The sequence below is a fragment of the Eleutherodactylus coqui genome, chromosome 1 (assembly GCF_035609145.1).
Source record: "Eleutherodactylus coqui strain aEleCoq1 chromosome 1, aEleCoq1.hap1, whole genome shotgun sequence".
Classification (NCBI taxonomy): domain Eukaryota; kingdom Metazoa; phylum Chordata; class Amphibia; order Anura; family Eleutherodactylidae; genus Eleutherodactylus; species Eleutherodactylus coqui.
Window position 1 is genome coordinate 531,613,717 of NC_089837.1, and position 22,169 is coordinate 531,635,885.

Sequence of the window (22,169 nt, forward strand, 5' to 3'; positions counted from 1 at the left end):
CTTCTGTGTTGGTGATGAAACCTGCTTTCTTCTAGACGTAGTGGATGTCCTCTTGTTACAGTCGCAGTCCTGGGTATAAACAGATCCTGGCAGAGATCCTTGTATCGTCCTCTTATGTATTTATACATAGTTATTTGGTCGCCCCTTAGCCGTCTTTTTTCCGGGGTGAATAATCCCAGTTTTGGTGCCTCTCTGGGTATTCCAGTCCCGTCATTCCATGTATTAGTTTAGTTGTCCTTCTTTGAACCCCCTCAAGCACTGTAACATCCTTCCTGAGCCCCGGTGTCCAGAACTGTACACAGTATTCCATGTGAGGCCTGACAAGTGCCTTATATAATGGAAGGATGATGTTCTCGTCCTTCGCCCCTATACCTCTTTTACTGCACCCCAAGACTTTATTTGCCTTTGCAGCAGCTCACTGGTATTGGTTACTCCAGTTTAGTCTACAGCCCACTAGTACCCCCGGATCTTTTTCCATATCACTTTTCCCTAGCAGTACCCTATTTAGTGTATATTGGTGACATCTGTTTCTCCTGCCCATGTGCATTGCCTTACATTTATCCACATTGACCTTCATTTGCTATTCCCCCCCCCCCCCCCCAAGCCCCCGGCTTATCTCGGTCCGTTTGCAGCCGCACATTGTCCTCCGTTGTATTGATTATATTGTATAATTTTGTGTCATCTGCAAATATCGATATATTACTGTGCAGCCCCTCTATCAGGTCATTGGTAAATATATTAAACAGAATGGGGCCCAATACTGAACCCTGTGGCCCCCACTAGCAACGAGGGCCCAATCAGAGTACGAACCATTTATTACCACCCTCTGCTTTCTATCTCTGAGCCAGTTCTTTACCCAGATACACACTCATTTTATATATCAGCCTATTATGCGGCACGGTGTCAAATGCTTTAGAGACGTCAAGATATACGAAATCAATAGACTCTCCCCGGTCCAGCTTAGAGCTTACTTCATCATAGAAGCTGATGAGATTGGTCTGACATGACCGACCCTTCATGAATCCATGCTGGTGAGGAGTTATTCCCTTGTTCTCCTTGAGGTACTCTTCAATGGCGTCTCTCAGAAACCCCTCGACTATTTTTCCCGTTACTGAAGTGAGACTTACCGGCCTGTAGTTACCAGGCTCACTTGTGGACCCATTTTTGTAAATTTGAACCACGTGAGCAATGCGCCAATCCAATGGTACAACCTAGGTCTTGATAGTATCCACAAATATTAGATATTGCGGCCTAGCTATCACATTACTTAGTTCCCTTAGTATCCTTGGGTGTATTCCATCTGGGCCTGGGGATTTATCAATTTTAATCTTCTTTAATCACTTCTGCACTCCCTCTTGCGTTAGGTATGAGATATTTTGTAAGGGGTTCATTTTATTCCCCTGCATCTCGTGTGGCATTTCCTTTTCGATTGTGAATACGCTTGAGAAGAAGCTATTCGATAGATTTGCCTTCCCTCCATCATCTTCAATGGTTTCTCCTGCATTGTTTGTTAAAGGGCCAGCGCTCTCCCTGCAAATCCGTTTGCTGTTAATATAGTTGAAGAATAGCTTCGGGTTGTTTTTGCTCTCTTTGGCGATCCGTCTTTCTGCTTCCTCCTTGGCAATTTTGATCCTATATTTGCATATTTTGTTTTTTTTCCCTGTACGATTTTAGCGCTTCTTCGCTGCCTTCTTGCTTTAGTAGTTTGAACGCTTTCTTTTTTTCATTTATTGCCCCTCTTACCGTCTTGTCGAACCACATTGGTTTCCTTTTTAGTTGAAGTTTTTATTTTTAAAGGGAATGAACTGCTCACATGAGGCGATTAGGATCCTTTTAAACTCCTCCCATTTGTCCTCTGTACTAATATTTTTGAGGATGTTGTCCCAATTAATGTTACCGATAGTTCTAAGCTGATTAAATTTTGCTTTACTAAAGTTTAGTTTGTTTGTCGCTCCCTGATAAGGCTTCCTATTGAATGACAGCTGGAAGTTGATTATATTGTGGTCACTGTTCCCCAAGTGCCCCTCAACCTGTAACCCCTTTATTCGGTCCGCATTGTTAGTACCAGAATGTCCCTCCCTCTAGTTGGCTCCCGCACAAGTTGGTAAGGTAGTTATTTTTAATTGATCTCAAGAACTTATCACCCTTGTGAGATTTGCAGGTCTCATTTTCCCATATTATATCCGGATAATTAAAGTCCCCCATGATAATTACTTCGTTGCGGTTTGACACCTCTTCTATCTGCCTTAGTAGTAAGGTTTCAGTTTCTTCTGCTACTTTTGGTGGTCTATAGAAGACCCCTATCAGGATTTTGTTATTTTTTCCTCCCTGTATTTCTACCCACAGAGATTCCACCTGTTCTTCTCCTACTCCTATATCCTCCCGTAGTCTCGGCATTAAGTACCATTTAACGTACAGACATGTCCCTCCCCTTTCTGGTTCCCACGGTCTCTTCTGAAGAGGTTGTAAACCTGTAAAGTCACTGCCCAATCACACTTATCATCAAGTCATGTTTCTGTTATTCCGATTATATCATAGTTTCCATCAGCCATTCTCGCTTCAAGCTCACCCACTTTACCGATCAGACTTCTTGCCTTTGTGGTCATACAATTTATATCGGTTTTTATTGTTCTTTAAATTCGTTTTCGTACTTATGGCTGATCAGTTCTAACTGTACTAACCCCTCCTCCAGCTCGATCCCCATTCCCATTGCTTAGACCCAGGTCGCTAGCTGCTCTGACTATTTCTCTTTTTGCCCTCCCCCCAGTCTCTAGTTTAAACACTCCTCCAGCCTTCTAGTCATCTTCTCCCCCAGCACAGCTGCACCCTCCCCATTAAGATGCAGCCCGTCCCTACAGTAGAGCCTGTTTGGGGGGGAAAAACTCCTTCCCAACTCCATAATGGCAGTCAGAATAATCCCTGGATCAGCGTTTGAAAGTTTCTACCTGACTCTAAAACGCGGATCAACAACCCCGCTGGTTATTTTAATGTCTATATTCTGTAATATCATAGTGCTCTCAAAGGATGACTATTAGTACTTGTGCATAAAAAAAAATCTCGTTCAGTTGACTTTGAACTCCAAGGAGCTACATAGTGCTATGGTCTACAACCTGTGACTATCAGGTCACATTGGGAGTTGTAGGTTCACAACTGCTGCAGGGCTGTAGGTTGGGCAACAAACAGCAGGCTTTTCCATACCTTAGGTCTTCATAGGTGGTATGCACCATCGAGCTTATCCTTTATACAGACAAAGGAGGAGGAAGGCAGACCGAGGGTCATGCCACCCTTCTCAAGAGGGATTGGAAATTAGATTGGCCTTATGGTTAAGAGTGATGGTGTGCATTCATGATATACCCCAAGATGAGGAGGTCCAGGTTCTACCAGCAAGAGAAAAAAGGATGTTCACTGAGTAAAGAAACCAGTGTTTGTGGAGGAAGATGGTTCTCCTGCCTACCCATCAATTAATGATCCTCAAAATCCTTCTTGCACCATCCGGCAGGGACCACACAATCTGTAACTATACTTAGAGGAGTTTCTGGCTTTCAGCTTCTCTTCCAAGGACATAAAGCTTGCAATCACAGGAGGTGCCCTTGAGACTGATCCCGTCATATGCCCATCCAGATCCACTCCTGCAACAGGAAGAAGGAGGTACCTACATTGAGTAGATAGTTACAATTGTCAAGCTGGTACAGACAGCACTCTGAGCTCCATGGGTCGCCTCATGGCTCTGCTCAATACAAAGCGCTGGGGTTCCTGCTTGGCTGTCTGTTAAATCCGAACTGGTGGGCAGCATGCACTAGAGGTGAGGATGATGACCGGAAGAGAGACCTCCATGACAGGTCCGCTGCTGTGGTGTGGACCGCTTCAGAGAAAATGAGTGGGACAAGGCTGGGACAGTTTTGAGGACTGAAAGATGATGTGCGGGGGCGTTCCACCTGAAGATGCTGTATGCACCTTGTTGGCATGGTAGCTTTTCCCAGAGGAGGGAGAGAGGTGTTTGGGGCAGTGTATTGTTCAATTAAGTTTGTAAACGAGGTGACTGGTAGAGCCGGAGTGGGCAGACCAAAGTTTTCTCTAGAGTCATGTGCAGGGGAAGAGATTTTGCTCAGGGTACAGGGCAGTGGTAGGGACATCCATGTGGTATCCAAAAATGCTGCGATCAATGTTGATCGTGGCATGTAAAGGGCTCAGAAAGGGAGGGAGCTGCCTTTGTGACATCATCAGCCCTCTGCTTTGTAATTTCGGAGGGCTAATGGGTTGTCATGGAAACCAGACACCACACAATCCTGTCCGGTTCTGCCATGGCCAGCAATCACTAAAAGTAGTGATAATGCATTACCATAGTAATCGTAGCATGGAAGGTTCCGGTTCCCTACAGGGACATAAAAAATATCAATAAACAAGTAAATTAAATAGTAATTCAAAAGCTTTTTTTGTTAACTTTTCCCTCTTTGTTCAAACGTGTTTTTTTTAGTGTCGACACCTCAATAATGACCGATGCAGTAAATTGGACACACTTTTTATGCTGCATGGAAAACACCGTAAAAAAGGAAAAGCTAAAAAAACAAAACCAAAATGCTGTTTTTGCCTCTCAAAAATGAAAGTGATCAAAAAAGTCCTATATACCCCAAAATGGTACCAATAAAAGCCACGGCTCTTCACACAAAAAGCAATACAGAGCTCCGTCCATAGAAAAATAAGGAAGTTAAGGGGCTTTGCATGTAGAGGATCCAAAAAAGGTGTTTAATTATGCAAAAATAGAAGAACATAAAAACCTGTATGTAATTGCGGTATTGTTGTAATCGTACCGATCCGAGGAAAGAAAGCGTCATTTATGTTGCATCATTAATGATGTAGGAAAAAACAAGGGCAAAACTGATGCTTGATACTTCCTGCCCTCCAAAAAAAAAGGTATACAACACATTATATGTACTCAAAACTGGTAAAACCCCCCCCAAAAAACGACAGCGGGCCGAACAAAGAACAAGCCGTCTCACGGCAGCGGACAAATAGTTATGGCGTTTGAAAAGTGGAGATGAAAATCCCCAAAGATTATAGTGACCTGAGGTCCAAATGAGGCCTCCTCAGTAAAGGGATAAAGTAGTCTGACGTATGAGGAAACTGCCTCCCCATAGGTGGCGCTGCCGAGCCAGTGTCCCAGATCCTATTTGCATATCTTGTAGATTTCAAAAGAAGAAGCTGCGGGACCGAAAATAAAACTGCTGATACAAGGAGCAAAAACCCAATTCCAAGAAATCCGAATAGTTTTATTCATTAACAGAGAATCTATTCATAGTGGAGAAAAACAATGGGCCGCGCGTGACATCCAAAGACGAACTGTGGGGCAATGTTTGGTGGTGTTTACTTAGAAATCGTTTCCCACCGCCATCTCCAATCGCTCTTCATTTCACCTTTTTGTAAACAGCCGGGGATCCCCATTTATTTACTCTCCCCCTACCCCCATAAGGCCTGTGATAAGAATGACCAAACACTGGTATATAAAGTTGAAAGCCATGACTGACCCACTCACTCAGTGTATATACTGAGGAGAATCTACCTCACCTCTGTGTGTATATACTGAGGAGAATCTACCTCACCTCTGTGTATATACTGAGGAGAATCTACCTCACCTCTGTGTATATACTGAGGAGAATCTACCTCACCTCTATGTGTGTATACTGAGGAGAATCTACCTCACCTCTATGTGTATATACCGAGGAGAATCTACCTCACCTCTGTGTGTATATACTGAGGAGAATCTACCTCACCTCTGTGTATATACTGAGGAGAATCTACCTCCCCTCTATGTGTATATACTGAGGAGAATCTACCTCCCCTCTATGTGTATATACTGAGGAGAATCTACCTCACCTCTATGTGTATATACTGAGGAGAATCTAACTCACCTCTATGTGTATATACTGAGGAGAATCTACCTCACCTCCATGTGTATATACTGAGAAGAATCTACCTCCCCTCTATGTGTATATACTGAGAAGAATCTACCTCACCTCTATGTGTAGATACGGAGGAGAATCTACCTCACCTCTATGTGTATATACTGAGGAGAATCTACCTCACCTCTGTGTATATATACTGAGGAGAATCTACCTCCCCTCTGTGTATATACTGAGGAGAATCTACCTCCCCTCTATGTGTATATACTGAGGAGAATCTACCTCCCCTCTATGTGTATATACTGAGGAGAATCTACCTCCCCTCTATGTGTATATACTGAGGAGAATCTAACTCACCTCTATGTGTATATACTGAGGAGAATCTAACTCACCTCTATGTGTATATACTGAGGAGAATCTACCTCACCTCCATGTGTATATACTGAGAAGAATCTACCTCCCCTCTATGTGTAGATACGGAGGAGAATCTACCTCACCTCTATGTGTATATACTGAGGAGAATCTACCTCACCTCTGTGTATATATACTGAGGAGAATCTACCTCCCCTCTGTGTATATACTGAGGAGAATCTACCTCCCCTCTATGTGTATATACTGAGAAGAATCTACCTCACCTCTATGTGTATATACTGAGGAGAATCTAACTCACCTCTATGTGTATATACTGAGGAGAATCTACCTCACCTCCATGTGTATATACTGAGAAGAATCTACCTCCCCTCTATGTGTATATACTGAGGAGAATCTACCTCACCTCTATGTGTATATACTGAGGAGAATCTACCTCACCTCTGTGTATATATACTGAGGAGAATCTACCTCACCTCTGTGTATATATACTGAGGAGAATCTACCTCACCTCTATGTGTAGATACGGAGGAGAATCTACCTCACCTTTATGTGTAGATACGGAGGAGAATCTACCTCACCTCTATGTGTAGATACGGAGGAGAATCTACCTCACCTCTATGTGTAGATACGGAGGAGAATCTACCTCACCTCTATGTGTATATACTGAGGAGAATCTACCTCACCTCTGTGTATATATACTGAGGAGAATCTACCTCCCCTCTGTGTATATACTGAGGAGAATCTACCTCCCCTCTATGTGTATATACTGAGGAGAATCTACCTCCCCTCTATGTGTATATACTGAGGAGAATCTACCTCCCCTCTATGTGTATATACTGAGGAGAATCTACCTCCCCTCTATGTGTATATACTGAGGAGAATCTACCTCCCCTCTATGTGTATATACTGAGGAGAATCTACCTCCCCTCTATGTGTATATACTGAGGAGAATCTACCTCCCCTCTATGTGTATATACTGAGGAGAATCTACCTCCCCTCTATGTGTATATACTGAGGAGAATCTACCTCCCCTCTATGTGTATATACTGAGGAGAATCTACCTCCCCTCTATGTGTATATACTGAGGAGAATCTACCTCACCTCTGTGTGTATATACTGAGGAGAATCTACCTCACCTCTGTGTGTATATACTGAGGAGAATCTACCTCACCTCTGTGTGTGTGTATATACTGAGGAGAATCTACCTCACCTCTGTGTGTGTGTATATACTGAGGAGAATCTACCTCCCCTCTATGTGTATATACTGGGGAGAATCTACCTCACCGCTATGTGTATATACTCGGGAGAATCTACCTCACCGCTATGTGTATATACGGAAGAGAATCTACCTCCCCTCTATGTGGATATCCTGAGGAGAATCTACCTCCCCTCTATGTGGATATCCTGAGGAGAATCTACCTCCCCTCTATGTGGATATCCTGAGGAGAATCTACCTCCCCTCTATGTGGATATCCTGAGGAGAATCTACCTCCCCTCTATGTGGATATCCTGAGGAGAATCTACCTCCCCTCTATGTGGATATCCTGAGGAGAATCTACCTCCCCTCTATGTGGATATCCTGAGGAGAATCTACCTCCCCTCTATGTGGATATCCTGAGGAGAATCTACCTCCCCTCTATGTGGATATCCTGAGGAGAATCTACCTCCCCTCTATGTGGATATCCTGAGGAGAATCTACCTCCCCTCTATGTGGATATCCTGAGGAGAATCTACCTCCCCTCTATGTGGATATCCGGAGGAGAATCTACCTCCCCTCTATGTGGATATCCGGAGGAGAATCTACCTCCCCTCTATGTGGATATCCGGAGGAGAATCTACCTCCCCTCTATGTGGATATCCGGAGGAGAATCTACCTCCCCTCTATGTGGATATCCTGAGGAGAATCTACCTCACCTCTATGTGGATATCCTGAGGAGAATCTACCTCACTTCTATGTGGATATACGGAGGAGAATCTACCTCACCTCTATGTGTATATACTGAGGAGAATCTACCTCCCCTCTATGTGGATATCCGGAGGAGAATCTACCTCACCTCTATGTGGATATGCGGAGGAGAATCTACCTCACCTCTATGTGGATATGCGGAGGAGAATCTACCTCACCTCTATGTGGATATGCGGAGGAGAATCTACCTCACCTCTATGTGGATATGCGGAGGAGAATCTACCTCACCTCTATGTGGATATACTGAGGAGAATATACTGAAAGGCTGTAAAATACATAAGGAAGCGGCCATGGGCTACAGGGATGGAGCCTTAAAGGCTAAGAAGGGGCTGCAACCTCCAGACTGTAAATTTGAATTAAAAGGGGTATTACCTTTAAGGGTAAAATGTGAGGAAAGAGGAAGGGGTGGCACATTCTGCAGAGGGACATCGGTACATGCAGCCTGAGGAGAATCTAACGCTCCTCTATATGAATACATAGTACAATCATATAAGAACAAGAGATACTGTTGCAAGGCAACCAATTACACTATCCGGTCTACAGCAGTACTATCCATGCAACAGCCATTCCATAGGTTCAAGCACCAAAATTTACAATGGGATGTTAATTTACTGTGTAGAACACAGAGTAAAAAATGCACATCACAGAACGTAACTGAAAAGAACGCAATCCGTGTAGAAAGTAAAGGAGATTGCAGCTCTGAAACCTGAAAAAACTGTTATCACATCTCTGGAGAATAATACAGGATATAACTCAGGACAAGTACAGGATAAGTAATGTATGTACACAGTGACTCCACCAGCAGAATAGTGAGTGCAGCTCTGGAATATAATACAGAATGTAACTCAGGATCAGTAGAGGATAAGTAATGTATGTACACAGTGACTCCACCAGCAGAATAGTGAGTGCAGCTCTGGAATATAATACAGAATGTAACTCAGGATCAGTACAGGATAAGTAATGTATGTACACAGTGACTCCACCAGCAGAATAGTGAGTGCAGCTCTGGAATATAATACAGAATGTAACTCAGGATCAGTACAGGATAAGTAATGTATGTACACAGTGACTCCACCAGCAGGATAGTGAGTGCAGCTCTGGGGTGTAATACAGGATGTAACTCAGGGTCAGTACAGGATAAGTAATGCATGTACACAGTGTCTCCACCAGCAGAATAGTGAGTGCAGCTCTGGGGTATAATACAGGATATAACTCAGGATCAGTACAGGATAAGTAATGTATGTACACAGTGACTCCACCAGCAGAATAGTGAGTGCAACTGTTAGATTTTACCTGAAACATCACCATCAAGATAATAGCAAAGAAGATGGTTGAAGTTCTCATACGCCAGCTCATCCTGATTGGTGCAAGCTTCAGAAATCTGATTAAACAAAAACATAATTAATATGAAAAAACATAATGAAAATATAACTACTATAATACTGCTCCTATGTACAAGAATATAACTACTATAATACTGCTCCTATGTACAAGAATATAACTACTATAATACTGTCCCCTATGTACAAGAATATAACTACTATAATACTACCCCCTATGTACAAGAATATAACTACTATAATACTGCCCTCTATGTACAAGAATATAACTACTATAATACTGTCCCCTATGTACAAGAATATAACTACTATAATACTACCCCCTATGTACAAGAATATAACTACTATAATACTGCCCTCTATGTACAAGAATATAACTACTATAATACTGCCCCCTATGTACAAGAATATAACTACTATAATACTGCTCCCTATGTACAAGAATATAACTACTATAATACTGCTCTCTATGTACAAGAATATAACTAGTATAATTCTACATCCAATGTACAAGAATATAACTACTATAATACTGCCCCCTATGTACAAGAATATAACTACTATAATACTACCCCCTATGTACAAGAATATAACTACTATAATACTGCTCCTATGTACAAGAATATAACTACTATAATACTGCCCCCTATGTACAAGAATATAACTACTATAATTCTACATCCAATGTACAAGAATATAACTACTATAATACTGCCCCCTATGTACAAGAATATAACTACTATAATACTGCCCCCTATGTACAAGAATATAACTACTATAATACTGCCTCCTATGTGCAAGAATATAACTACTATAATACTGCCCCCTATGTACAAGAATATAACTACTATAATACTGCCCCCTATGTACAAGAATATAACTACTATAATACTGCCTCCTTTGTACAAGAATATAACTACTATAATACTGCTCCCTATGTACAAGAATATAACTACTATAATACTGCCTCCTATGTACAAGAATATAACTACTATAATACTGCTCCCTATGTACAAGAATATAACTACTATAATACTGCTCCCTATGTACAAGAATATAACTACTATAATACTGCCCCCTATGTACAAGAATATAACTACTATGATACTGCTCCCTATGTACAAGAATATAACTACTATAATACTGCCTCCTATGTACAAGAATATAACTACTATAATACTGCCCCCTATGTACAAGAATATAACTACTATAATACTGCCCCCTATGTACAAGAATATAACTACTATAATACTGCTCTCTATGTACAAGAATATAACTAGTATAATACTGCTCTCTATGTACAAGAATATAACTACTATAATACTGCCCCCTATGTACAAGAATATAACTACTATAATACTGCCCCCTATGTACAAGAATATAACTACTATAATACTGCCCCCTATGTACAAGAATATAACTACTATAATACTGCCCCCTATGTACAAGAAGATAACTACTATAATACTGCTCCCTGTGTACAAGAATATAACTACTATAATACTGCCCCCTATGTACAAGAATATAACTACTATAATTCTACATCCAATGTACAAGAATATAACTACTATAATACTGCCCCCTATGTACAAGAATATAACTACTATAATACTGCCCCCTATGTACAAGAATATAACTACTATAATACTGCCTCCTATGTGCAAGAATATAACTACTATAATACTGCCCCCTATGTACAAGAATATAACTACTATAATACTGCCCCCTATGTACAAGAATATAACTACTATAATACTGCCCCCTATGTACAAGAAGATAACTACTATAATACTGCTCCCTGTGTACAAGAATATAACTACTATAATACTGCCCCCTATGTACAAGAATATAACTACTATAATTCTACATCCAATGTACAAGAATATAACTACTATAATACTGCCCCCTATGTACAAGAATATAACTACTATAATACTACCCCCTATGTACAAGAATATAACTACTATAATACTGCTCCTATGTACAAGAATATAACTACTATAATACTGCCCCCTATGTACAAGAATATAACTACTATAATACTGCTCTCTATGTACAAGAATATAACTACTATAATACTGCTCTCTATGTACAAGAATATAACTACTATAATACTGCCCCCTATGTACAAGAATATAACTACTATAATACTGCCCCCTATGTACAAGAATATAACTACTATAATACTGCCCCCTATGTACAAGAATATAACTACTATAATACTGCCCCCTATGTACAAGAATATAACTACTATAATACTGCCCCCTATGTACAAGAATATAACTACTATAATACTGCCTCCTATGTACAAGAATATATCTACTATAATACTGCCCCCTATGTACAAGAGTATAACTACTATAATACTGCCCCCTATGTACAAGAGTATAACTACTATAATACTGCTCCTATGTACAAGAATATAACTACTATAATACTGCCCCCTATGTACAAGAATATAACTACTATAATACTGCCTCCTATGTACAAGAATATAACAACTATAATACTGCCCCCTATGTACAAGAATATAACTACTATAATACTGCCCCTATGTACAAGAATATAACTACTATAATACTGCCCTCTATGTACAAGAATATAACTACTATAATACTGCCTCCTATGTACAAGAATATAACTACTATAATACTGCCCCCTATGTACAAGAATATAACTACTATAATACTGCTCCCTATGTACAAGAATATAACTACTATAATACTGCCTCCTATGTACAAGAATATAACTACTATAATACTGCCCCCTATGTACAAGAATATAACTACTATAATACTGCCCCCTATGTACAAGAATATAACTACTATAATACTGCCCCCTATGTACAAGAATATAACTACTATAATACTGCCTCCTTTGTACAAGAATATAACTACTATAATACTGCTCCCTATGTACAAGAATATAACTACTATAATACTGCCTCCTATGTACAAGAATATAACTACTATAATACTGCTCCCTATGTACAAGAATATAACTACTATAATACTGCCCCCTATGTACAAGAATATAACTACTATAATACTGCTCCCTATGTACAAGAATATAACTACTATAATACTGCCTCCTATGTACAAGAATATAACTACTATAATACTGCCCCCTATGTACAAGAATATAACTACTATAATACTGCCCCCTATGTACAAGAATATAACTACTATAATACTGCTCTCTATGTACAAGAATATAACTAGTATAATACTGCTCTCTATGTACAAGAATATAACTACTATAATACTGCCCCCTATGTACAAGAATATAACTACTATAATACTGCCCCCTATGTACAAGAATATAACTACTATAATACTGCCCCCTATGTACAAGAATATAACTACTATAATACTGCCCCCTATGTACAAGATGATAACTACTATAATACTGCCCCCTATGTACAAGAATATAACTACTATAATACTGCCCCCTATGTGCAAGAATATAACTACTATAATTCTACATCCAATGTACAAGAATATAACTACTATAATACTGCCCCCTATGTACAAGAATATAACTACTATAATACTGCCCCCTATGTACAAGAATATAACTACTATAATACTGCCTCCTATGTACAAGAATATAACTACTATAATACTGCCTCCCATGTACAAGAATACAACTACTATAATACTGCCCCCTATGTACAAGAATATGACTACTATAATACTGCCCCCTATGTACAAGAATATAACTACTATAATACTGCCCCCTATGTACAAGAATATAACTACTATAATACTGCCCCTTATGTACAAGAATATAACTACTATAATACTGCCCCCTATGTACAAGAATATAACTACTATAATACTGCCCCCTATGTACAAGAATATAACTACTATAATACTGCCCCTTATGTACAAGAATATAACTACTATAATACTGCCCCTTATGTACAAGAATATAACTACTATAATACTGCCCCCTATGTACAAGAATATAACTACTATAATACTGCCCCTATGTACAAGAATATAACTACTATAATACTGCTCCTATGTACAAGAATATAACTACTATAATACTGCCCCCTATGTACAAGAATATAACTACTATAATAATGCCTCCTATGTACAAGAATATAACTACTATAATACTGCCCCTTATGTACAAGAATATAACTACTATAATACTGCCCCCTATGTACAAGAATATAACTACTATAATACTGCCCCTATGTACAAGAATATAACTACTATAATACTGCTCCTATGTACAAGAATATAACTACTATAATACTGCCCCCTATGTACAAGAATATAACTACTATAATACTGCCCCCTATGTACAAGAATATAACTACTATAATACTGCCCCCTATGTACAAGAATATAACTACTATAATACTGCCCCCTATGTACAAGAATATAACTACTATAATTCTACATCCAATGTACAAGAATATAACTACTATAATACTGCCCCCTATGTACAAGAATATAACTACTATAATACTGCCCCCTATGTACAAGAATATAACTACTATAATACTGCCTCCTATGTACAAGAATATAACTACTATAATACTGCCTCCCATGTACAAGAATACAACTACTATAATACTGCCCCCTATGTACAAGAATATGACTACTATAATACTGCCCCCTATGTACAAGAATATAACTACTATAATACTGCCCCCTATGTACAAGAATATAACTACTATAATACTGCTCCCTATGTACAAGAATATAACTACTATAATACTGCCCCTTATGTACAAGAATATAACTACTATAATACTGCCCCCTATGTACAAGAATATAACTACTATAATACTGCCCCCTATGTACAAGAATATAACTACTATAATACTGCCTCCTATGTACAAGAATATAACTACTATAATACTGCCTCCCATGTACAAGAATACAACTACTATAATACTGCCCCCTATGTACAAGAATATGACTACTATAATACTGCCCCCTATGTACAAGAATATAACTACTATAATACTGCCCCTTATGTACAAGAATATAACTACTATAATACTGCCCCCTATGTACAAGAATATAACTACTATAATACTGCCCCTTATGTACAAGAATATAACTACTATAATACTGCCCCTTATGTACAAGAATATAACTACTATAATACTGCCCCCTATGTACAAGAATATAACTACTATAATACTGCCCCTATGTACAAGAATATAACTACTATAATACTGCTCCTATGTACAAGAATATAACTACTATAATACTGCCCCCTATGTACAAGAATATAACTACTATAATAATGCCTCCTATGTACAAGAATATAACTACTATAATACTGCCCCTTATGTACAAGAATATAACTACTATAATACTGCCCCCTATGTACAAGAATATAACTACTATAATACTGCCCCTATGTACAAGAATATAACTACTATAATACTGCTCCTATGTACAAGAATATAACTACTATAATACTGCCCCCTATGTACAAGAATATAACTACTATAATACTGCCCCCTATGTACAAGAATATAACTACTATAATACTGCCCCCTATGTACAAGAATATAACTACTATAATTCTACATCCAATGTACAAGAATATAACTACTATAATACTGCCCCCTATGTACAAGAATATAACTACTATAATACTGCCCCCTATGTACAAGAATATAACTACTATAATACTGCCTCCTATGTACAAGAATATAACTACTATAATACTGCCTCCCATGTACAAGAATACAACTACTATAATACTGCCCCCTATGTACAAGAATATGACTACTATAATACTGCCCCCTATGTACAAGAATATAACTACTATAATACTGCCCCCTATGTACAAGAATATAACTACTATAATACTGCCCCTTATGTACAAGAATATAACTACTATAATACTGCCCCCTATGTACAAGAATATAACTACTATAATACTGCCCCTTATGTACAAGAATATAACTACTATAATACTGCCCCTTATGTACAAGAATATAACTACTATAATACTGCCCCCTATGTACAAGAATATAACTACTATAATACTGCCCCTATGTACAAGAATATAACTACTATAATACTGCTCCTATGTACAAGAATATAACTACTATAATACTGCCCCCTATGTACAAGAATATAACTACTATAATAATGCCTCCTATGTACAAGAATATAACTACTATAATACTGCCCCCTATATACAAGAATATAACTACTATAATACTGCCCCTTATGTACAAGAATATAATCCGTGACCTCAGCTACCAACGAAGTTGAGTCAATGGAAGTGGGCCCCTTGTCCCCACATGAATGCAAGGAATTCCAGCTCAGGAACAGATTATGCCTTTATTGCGGTGGTCTAGGTTATCGGGTCGCCAACTGCCTCAAGAAACAGCCGCTAGAAAACTTCTGCTCCTAGTCGATGTCCAAAGGGATCGCCTAGGGCCTCAGGTACTTCCGGAATGTTCCAAATTGTTTGTGCCATTCTCTATTTCTTATAATGCTCATCATCTCAACGGTCAGGCTTACTTTGATTCGGGGGCTGCCGCGAACTATGTCTGCATATTGGAGGAAGTTCATTCCCCAGTCTTAGCTGGTCATCCAGAAGTCCGAAACATTCTGGAGCTGTGTGGCCGTATGTATTGGTGGCCACAAATGTCTCGGGATATCAGGGAATTTGTCAAGTCCTGCTATATCTGTGCCCAAGCGAAGAGTGTAAAGAGGTGGCTTGAAGGTCCGCTTCGTCCTCTTCCCGTTCTGGAGAGACCATGGACCCATCTGTTGATGGATTTTATTATCAACTTGCCCGAGTCCCAGGGTTGCTCAGTCATTTTGGTGGTCGTCTACAGATTTTCCAAGATGGCGCATTTTACTGCTCTTATGAAGCTTCTGTCTGCTCCTGATGTAGCCACCATATTTATCAAGGAGGTTGTGCGCCCACATGGAGTCCCCAAGGATATTGTTTTCGACCTGGGAGTCCAATTAGTTACCCTTTGTTTTCTTGGACTACTCTCTTTTCGGGACAATTCTTCATCAACTGTCAATGTAAGAAGAAGATGGACTGTTTGGGCGGAAGGACACCCCAACATGTGGGAATACTTTGCAAAAGACGTACTGAATATTTCCCACATGTGCATGCCCAACCTGCGGAGTGGGGAAGATATTTTACGGACTTGCTTACTGTCTATCCCCACTCCAATAAAGACACTTCGCGATATATATTCAATAGTGCATAATGATAGTGATGTAGAGGAGAGCAATGTTATTCAGGAAAATACCTTTCTTAATGTATATGAATATTGTCCCCACTGTGATGCGGTCGAACATACACTTTGGTCTAATATGACTCGTTTCCGGGTCAGGAATGTCGCTCCGGCTGAGGTATGCTATAACTTCACGTGTAATAAAGAACATATGGGAGGCTGTGCGCAGAGAACCAGGGTGACTAGTGATTCCCAGAGACTATGTAATCGCACAGTCCAGCAATGTAGAAAGGTACAGACTCCTATGCTTTGTAACCACACAGTCCGAAGCCCCAGCCATTTTAGGCACGTCAAATTACCATTAGGCTGGGTCCTGTCCTGCGGTAACCTGACTTACACATATATCCCAGCTAACCTGACCGGAGGTCCCTGCTCCTTAGCTAGATTAAGTATACTAATGTACCAAAAACCTAGCATCCCACAACTCACCAACAGACAAAAGAGGGAGGTAGAAGGACTGGATAGCAACTGTGAAGGACCACCCACTCTACTTAGCTACTCAGAACATACGGCACTGGCAGTCAGTATTGTGGGTGTTCCCGGGTTGGCACAATATAACACAAGAGTAATCAATGGATTAGCATGCGATATGGTAAAGGGCCTGAATGCGACATCACAGGCCTTGGACCTCCTCTTACTAGACATACAAGGAGTCAGGAAAGCAGCTTTACAAAATAGAGCCGCCATAGATTACCTGTTGCTCGCAGTAAACCACGGATGTGAGGAATTTGAGGGGATGTGTTGTTTCAACCTCTCTGATCACTCAGAATCCATTCACCAAAAGATCAATACCTTGGGAAAAATAGCTACTAGCATAAAACAGGATAAAGACCAGGGATGGTTTAATTTTCTTAACCCTGCAAATTGGTTTTCTGGTCTGGGAGGATGGTTCATGGGAATCCTACAAAGTATATTACAGATAATTGTCATGCTGTTGTGTATATATATAATAATCAAAGTCATAATCTCTTGTGTGAGCAAATGTACGGCAAAAGCCTTTACAGCCCCTGTGTAGGCCGACCCCTGCTGGATGAAGGCAGAACATACGGCGGTTCCTTCCAGTCTTGTCACTAGGTAGTGTAGGGTCAGGGTAACGCGACCTGGACGTGTTCACCACTAGGACTATCTCCAGGAGGGACATTGGTGTGGGTGAAGATTAGGGAATCCCCTGCCGTGCGTACCTATGCACGCTACTAGTATTGTAACATCATACTAGAGACACCTTATATGGGCTAGTCGACCAATAAGACCTACCTCGACTATGACTTTTCAAAATAGAACTGGACCCTGTGTGTGACTTCCTGATGTCCAAAATGGGGGAATGATAAGGGCCAATGGGGGCTGTAAAGAAATTAATAAATGTCGCTAATCAAAAAGGAGTTAATATATTTTACTTAGTAATCTATTTGAATCAAGAAGGTTGACTACTGCAAATATTCTATTCTGCTCTGAAGGACTCATGACTATTGAGTAATAGGCCAAACGTCTGATCTAAGTGGAATCAGGAAGTTCTAAGGCCAGATGTCTCGGAAGACATGGCCTAACCGCAAAGAAGTTGTCAGCTATTTCTCTATATTTACTAATGTACTAGTCTAAAAGTCATGTGAAATCAGCTATTTCTTGAATGTCATATATCAAGCCTAAATGTCAAAGTTTATTGAATGATTATGTCATTGTAAGATATAGAAGTCATGTGTTTTTATCAGATGAATGTATGTATCATGAGGTTACTCCTTGTATTACCAGAGGTCGCATCCCTGCGTGGGCGATCTTCTATATAAACTGAGACTATGCCAATAAAGACTTAGAGTTCATTACTTCACCATATACCGTGTGTATGGTCAGTACTTTGACTCTCAAAAGAGCGCTCCTCCTGCTTAGGTCAATTCGGAACCGACAACATAACTGATCAGTCTGTTTGAACAAATTAACCCTCGACAATAGTATCTAGATCTGTGATCCATGTTGTTCATCTTTTTGAGCTGTGGACAGGCTCATAGAACTTGGGGTGTGTTTTTGTTTTACTACAAGGGGCAAGACTTAGGTTTGGATGCGTCTTTAAAGAGAGTAAGACAATATGGAAGGTTTAACAAAAATACTTTATTCAAATTAGGTAATAATCTGACAGAGATGAGTAATTGTCCTTCTTTGTAAATTATTTATATACTAAAGGATAAAGGTTACAACTTACATCAAATCATTATCTATATACAACGGATATAGATTGTAACTTCCATCACTGGGAGGCAGCACCATCTGATTTGTATAACAGCTGCCGGGAAGCTCGTTTGCAACGGCGGCAAGACAGAGAGACCTTTTCCAGGAACGAGACCAACAGGTAGGGCGTCCCTCACCTGTCAGGAATAGCGTCTGTCGGAGCTTCAGGAAAATACAAGCTTTATACTATACTAGCACAAATGCCTACGTATTCATTTCTTAATCCTCAGACAGAAGCTACACCAACGTATTTTATCACAAGGCAGAAAGCAAAGTAAAAGCTGACCCCACTTAGGAAGCATAATTTCATTTTGGCTCTCTGCCCGGGCTGAGAGAGAGACGAAAATGGAGTCTAAATAATCATATATACAATCAGCAGATTCCTGACAGCTTTGTCTTCAGAAATAATAAATTGGTCTACTGCGTTAGTTGGTTTAAAAAAATGCCTGGATTGTCTAAATCCACATGCACTTTTGAATAATGTATGCAGTTTCTTAACGTAGTTTTTAGTTTCAAATAGATTTATTAATTTTTCTCAAATTATTACAATATAGTAACTACTTTATATCTCTCTCCCCTCCCTAACTTATCGCTGGAGGGCCTCTGTGAGACCTGGCACTCCTAAGTAGTTGGACCACGGCTGCCATGTTTTCAAGAACAGCTCCATCCTGTCTTCTCTGATAGCTGAAAGCTTCTCATATGCCATCATCCGCGAGATTCTAGCTTTGACCGGGTTTATCTGCAATACGGGCGATAACTATTGTGAGGCTATATATACTCTGGTTGCCATACAGATGTTTTGAGCCAGTTTATGCTGTTGATTGTTAAAGCCTAATTGTTTATCCGCCCGCAAACATGACGCTGGGGATCGGTCAAAGGGCTTACCGATCCCTGATGATACTAGGCCAGCAACCTGTCTCCATAGGGATGTCACCCTCGGACAGGTCCACCAGGTGTGCACAGTAGAGCCTAGTTCCTCACAACCTCGAAAGCAAGAAGAAGAGCAAGTCTGATCGTATTTACTGATTATTTCGAGGACCAAGTAGGATCTGTGAAGAATCCTAATTGAGGTCTCCGCCAACGTCACCTGGTAGCTGCCCTTAGATGCAGATGTGCAACAATGATGCCAACATGGCAAAGAGAGAGAAATATTAAGGTCTCTTTCCCATTTAATCATATACGGAAGTTTTCTGTCGAGGTGGTTGGTTCATAGATGCATATAGACAGGAGATGGTCCCCGTTTGAAGGGGGGTCCATAAGCATATCCTTTTGAATGTGGTGTTATTGGGTATAGATGTCGACCTAGGCAGCAATGCTCTAACAAAACTGTGGATCTGGTGAAGTTCGAGCCATCGATTGTTGGGAATGTCATACTTCTCAGTAATCTGTGGAATGCTAAGGAGCGTTTGGAACTGTAGGAATCAGTGTAGGTGTGTTATACCCTTGTCTCTCCACCACTGGAAAGCCCCCTGTTGGGTACTCAAAGACAAATCCTGGTAAGGGATAACGGGTAAAAGGGGCGGGAAATCTGTCATCAAGGAATATTTGAATCTAGTTTTTATCCAGATGTCAAAAAGATAAGCTGTCAATGGGGACAGTAGTCGTAAGGTCGGGCCCCTGAAGCCCCTATCCCAAAAGACTGTATGGAGGTCCACTGGGGCTATCATAGAGGCCTCTAGTTCTGCCCAGATTGGTGCTCCCGATCCTGCGAATATCGGGGGAATCTGAGGCAATTGGGCCGCCGTAAAATATTTTTGAAAGTTGGGTACAGATAGTCCGCCCATCCGTCTGTGGTAGTGCATAACGTTTTGCCTGATTCTTGGTCTTTCCCCTCCAGATAAATGGGGAGACTGCCTTTTGGATCTCTTTCAAACCTGCCGCCGGCCTGCTAATGGGGAGGCATCTGAAAAGATAGAGAAGTTGTGGTAGTATTGTCATTTTGACAGCATTTATGCTTCCAACCCAGGACAAGGTGGGCTGGTCCCATCTCCTCAGATCTGCCTTAACGGATTTAAATAATGGGGGATAGTTCCACCTGTATAACGAGGCTAGATCGTGGGTTAGTTTTATACCTAAGTATGTAAGGAAGTGTGAGGGAGTGTGGAACCCAAAATTGAGGTCTATCAGCTTTTTCATCTGGTTGGAGATATTAATATAGAGAGCCTCAGTCTTGTCCATATTGACCATTAAGCCTGACATCTCCGCAAAGGAGTCAAGAGATCTAATTAGGTTGGGTAAGGTTAGGGGTCTAGTAAGTGATAATAAAATATCATCTGCACAGAGGCTCAGTTTAGATTCGCTTTCCCATCTAAGGCTCAATATGTTCGGATTTTGTCTAATTAGGCAGGCCAAAGGTTCCATCGCGAGTGCGAATAGGGCAGGGGATACTGGGCAGCCTTGTCTTGTCCCTCTCTGAATAGGAATCGAGTCGTTCTCTGAACCGGGGAGCTTCAGTTTCGCAGACGGACGGGCGTACAGGGATCTCAAGGCTGCCACATATGGGCCTCTCATACCCATCCTATCTAAGATAGATATTCCCATGACAAGCTATCGAATGCTTTTTCTATGTCAAGTGTCAGGAGGAGCAGTGGGAAAATTTTTCTGACGCTATCTGCGGCTTGACGAGAGGGTATTCTTAACATAGTTTGAGTACCGCAAGTAGTTTTTTTTATGCACTTTTTAAATTGTGATTCATAAATGCAACCAAAAACATGAACACTGCTGAAGGGGCTACAAACACATTTTCACGTAGGCCAGGAAATGTCATGTTTGAAAAGCTTATGACAAGTGGCTACATCATGTATGTAAATCCCTTTTGCAGCTCTATGCTGCGCGGTTTAGGTATGTGTATGGGTACGGGTACAGGTGGGGAGCGTCCCTAAGCTGAATTTTTGAACCTGGGCCCCTGAACCTTTAACTTCGCCCCTGAACTGGGCAAAAGGAAAGCGAGATATGACAAACGAGTGGTACTTGATGACATAACTGGTCAATCAGCGCTCATTTAAAGGACTTTTACAGGGGCCGATGCAAACTCTCTGGGGATTAATTATTGCTAAACTGAGGAGATATGCTGCTGACAAATTATAATTTTTGGCCCATATAAAAGATGGGATCACCTGACGGACACATTT

At 40.3% G+C, this 22,169-nt stretch overlaps 1 protein-coding gene across 3 annotated transcripts in view; it reads right to left on the minus strand.

The window, feature by feature from the left end:
* Nucleotides 1-22,169, minus strand: part of LOC136591244 (T-cell ecto-ADP-ribosyltransferase 1-like) — a 75,168-nt gene that overhangs the window by 41,570 nt on the left and 11,429 nt on the right. For all 3 annotated transcript variants that reach the window (XM_066588486.1, XM_066588487.1, XM_066588485.1), the window contains exon 2: nt 9,529-9,616. In XM_066588486.1, coding sequence (XP_066444583.1) covers nt 9,529-9,591 — 63 coding nt within the window. In that variant the 5' untranslated portion in view covers nt 9,592-9,616. The remainder of the gene's footprint in view (nt 1-9,528; nt 9,617-22,169) is intronic.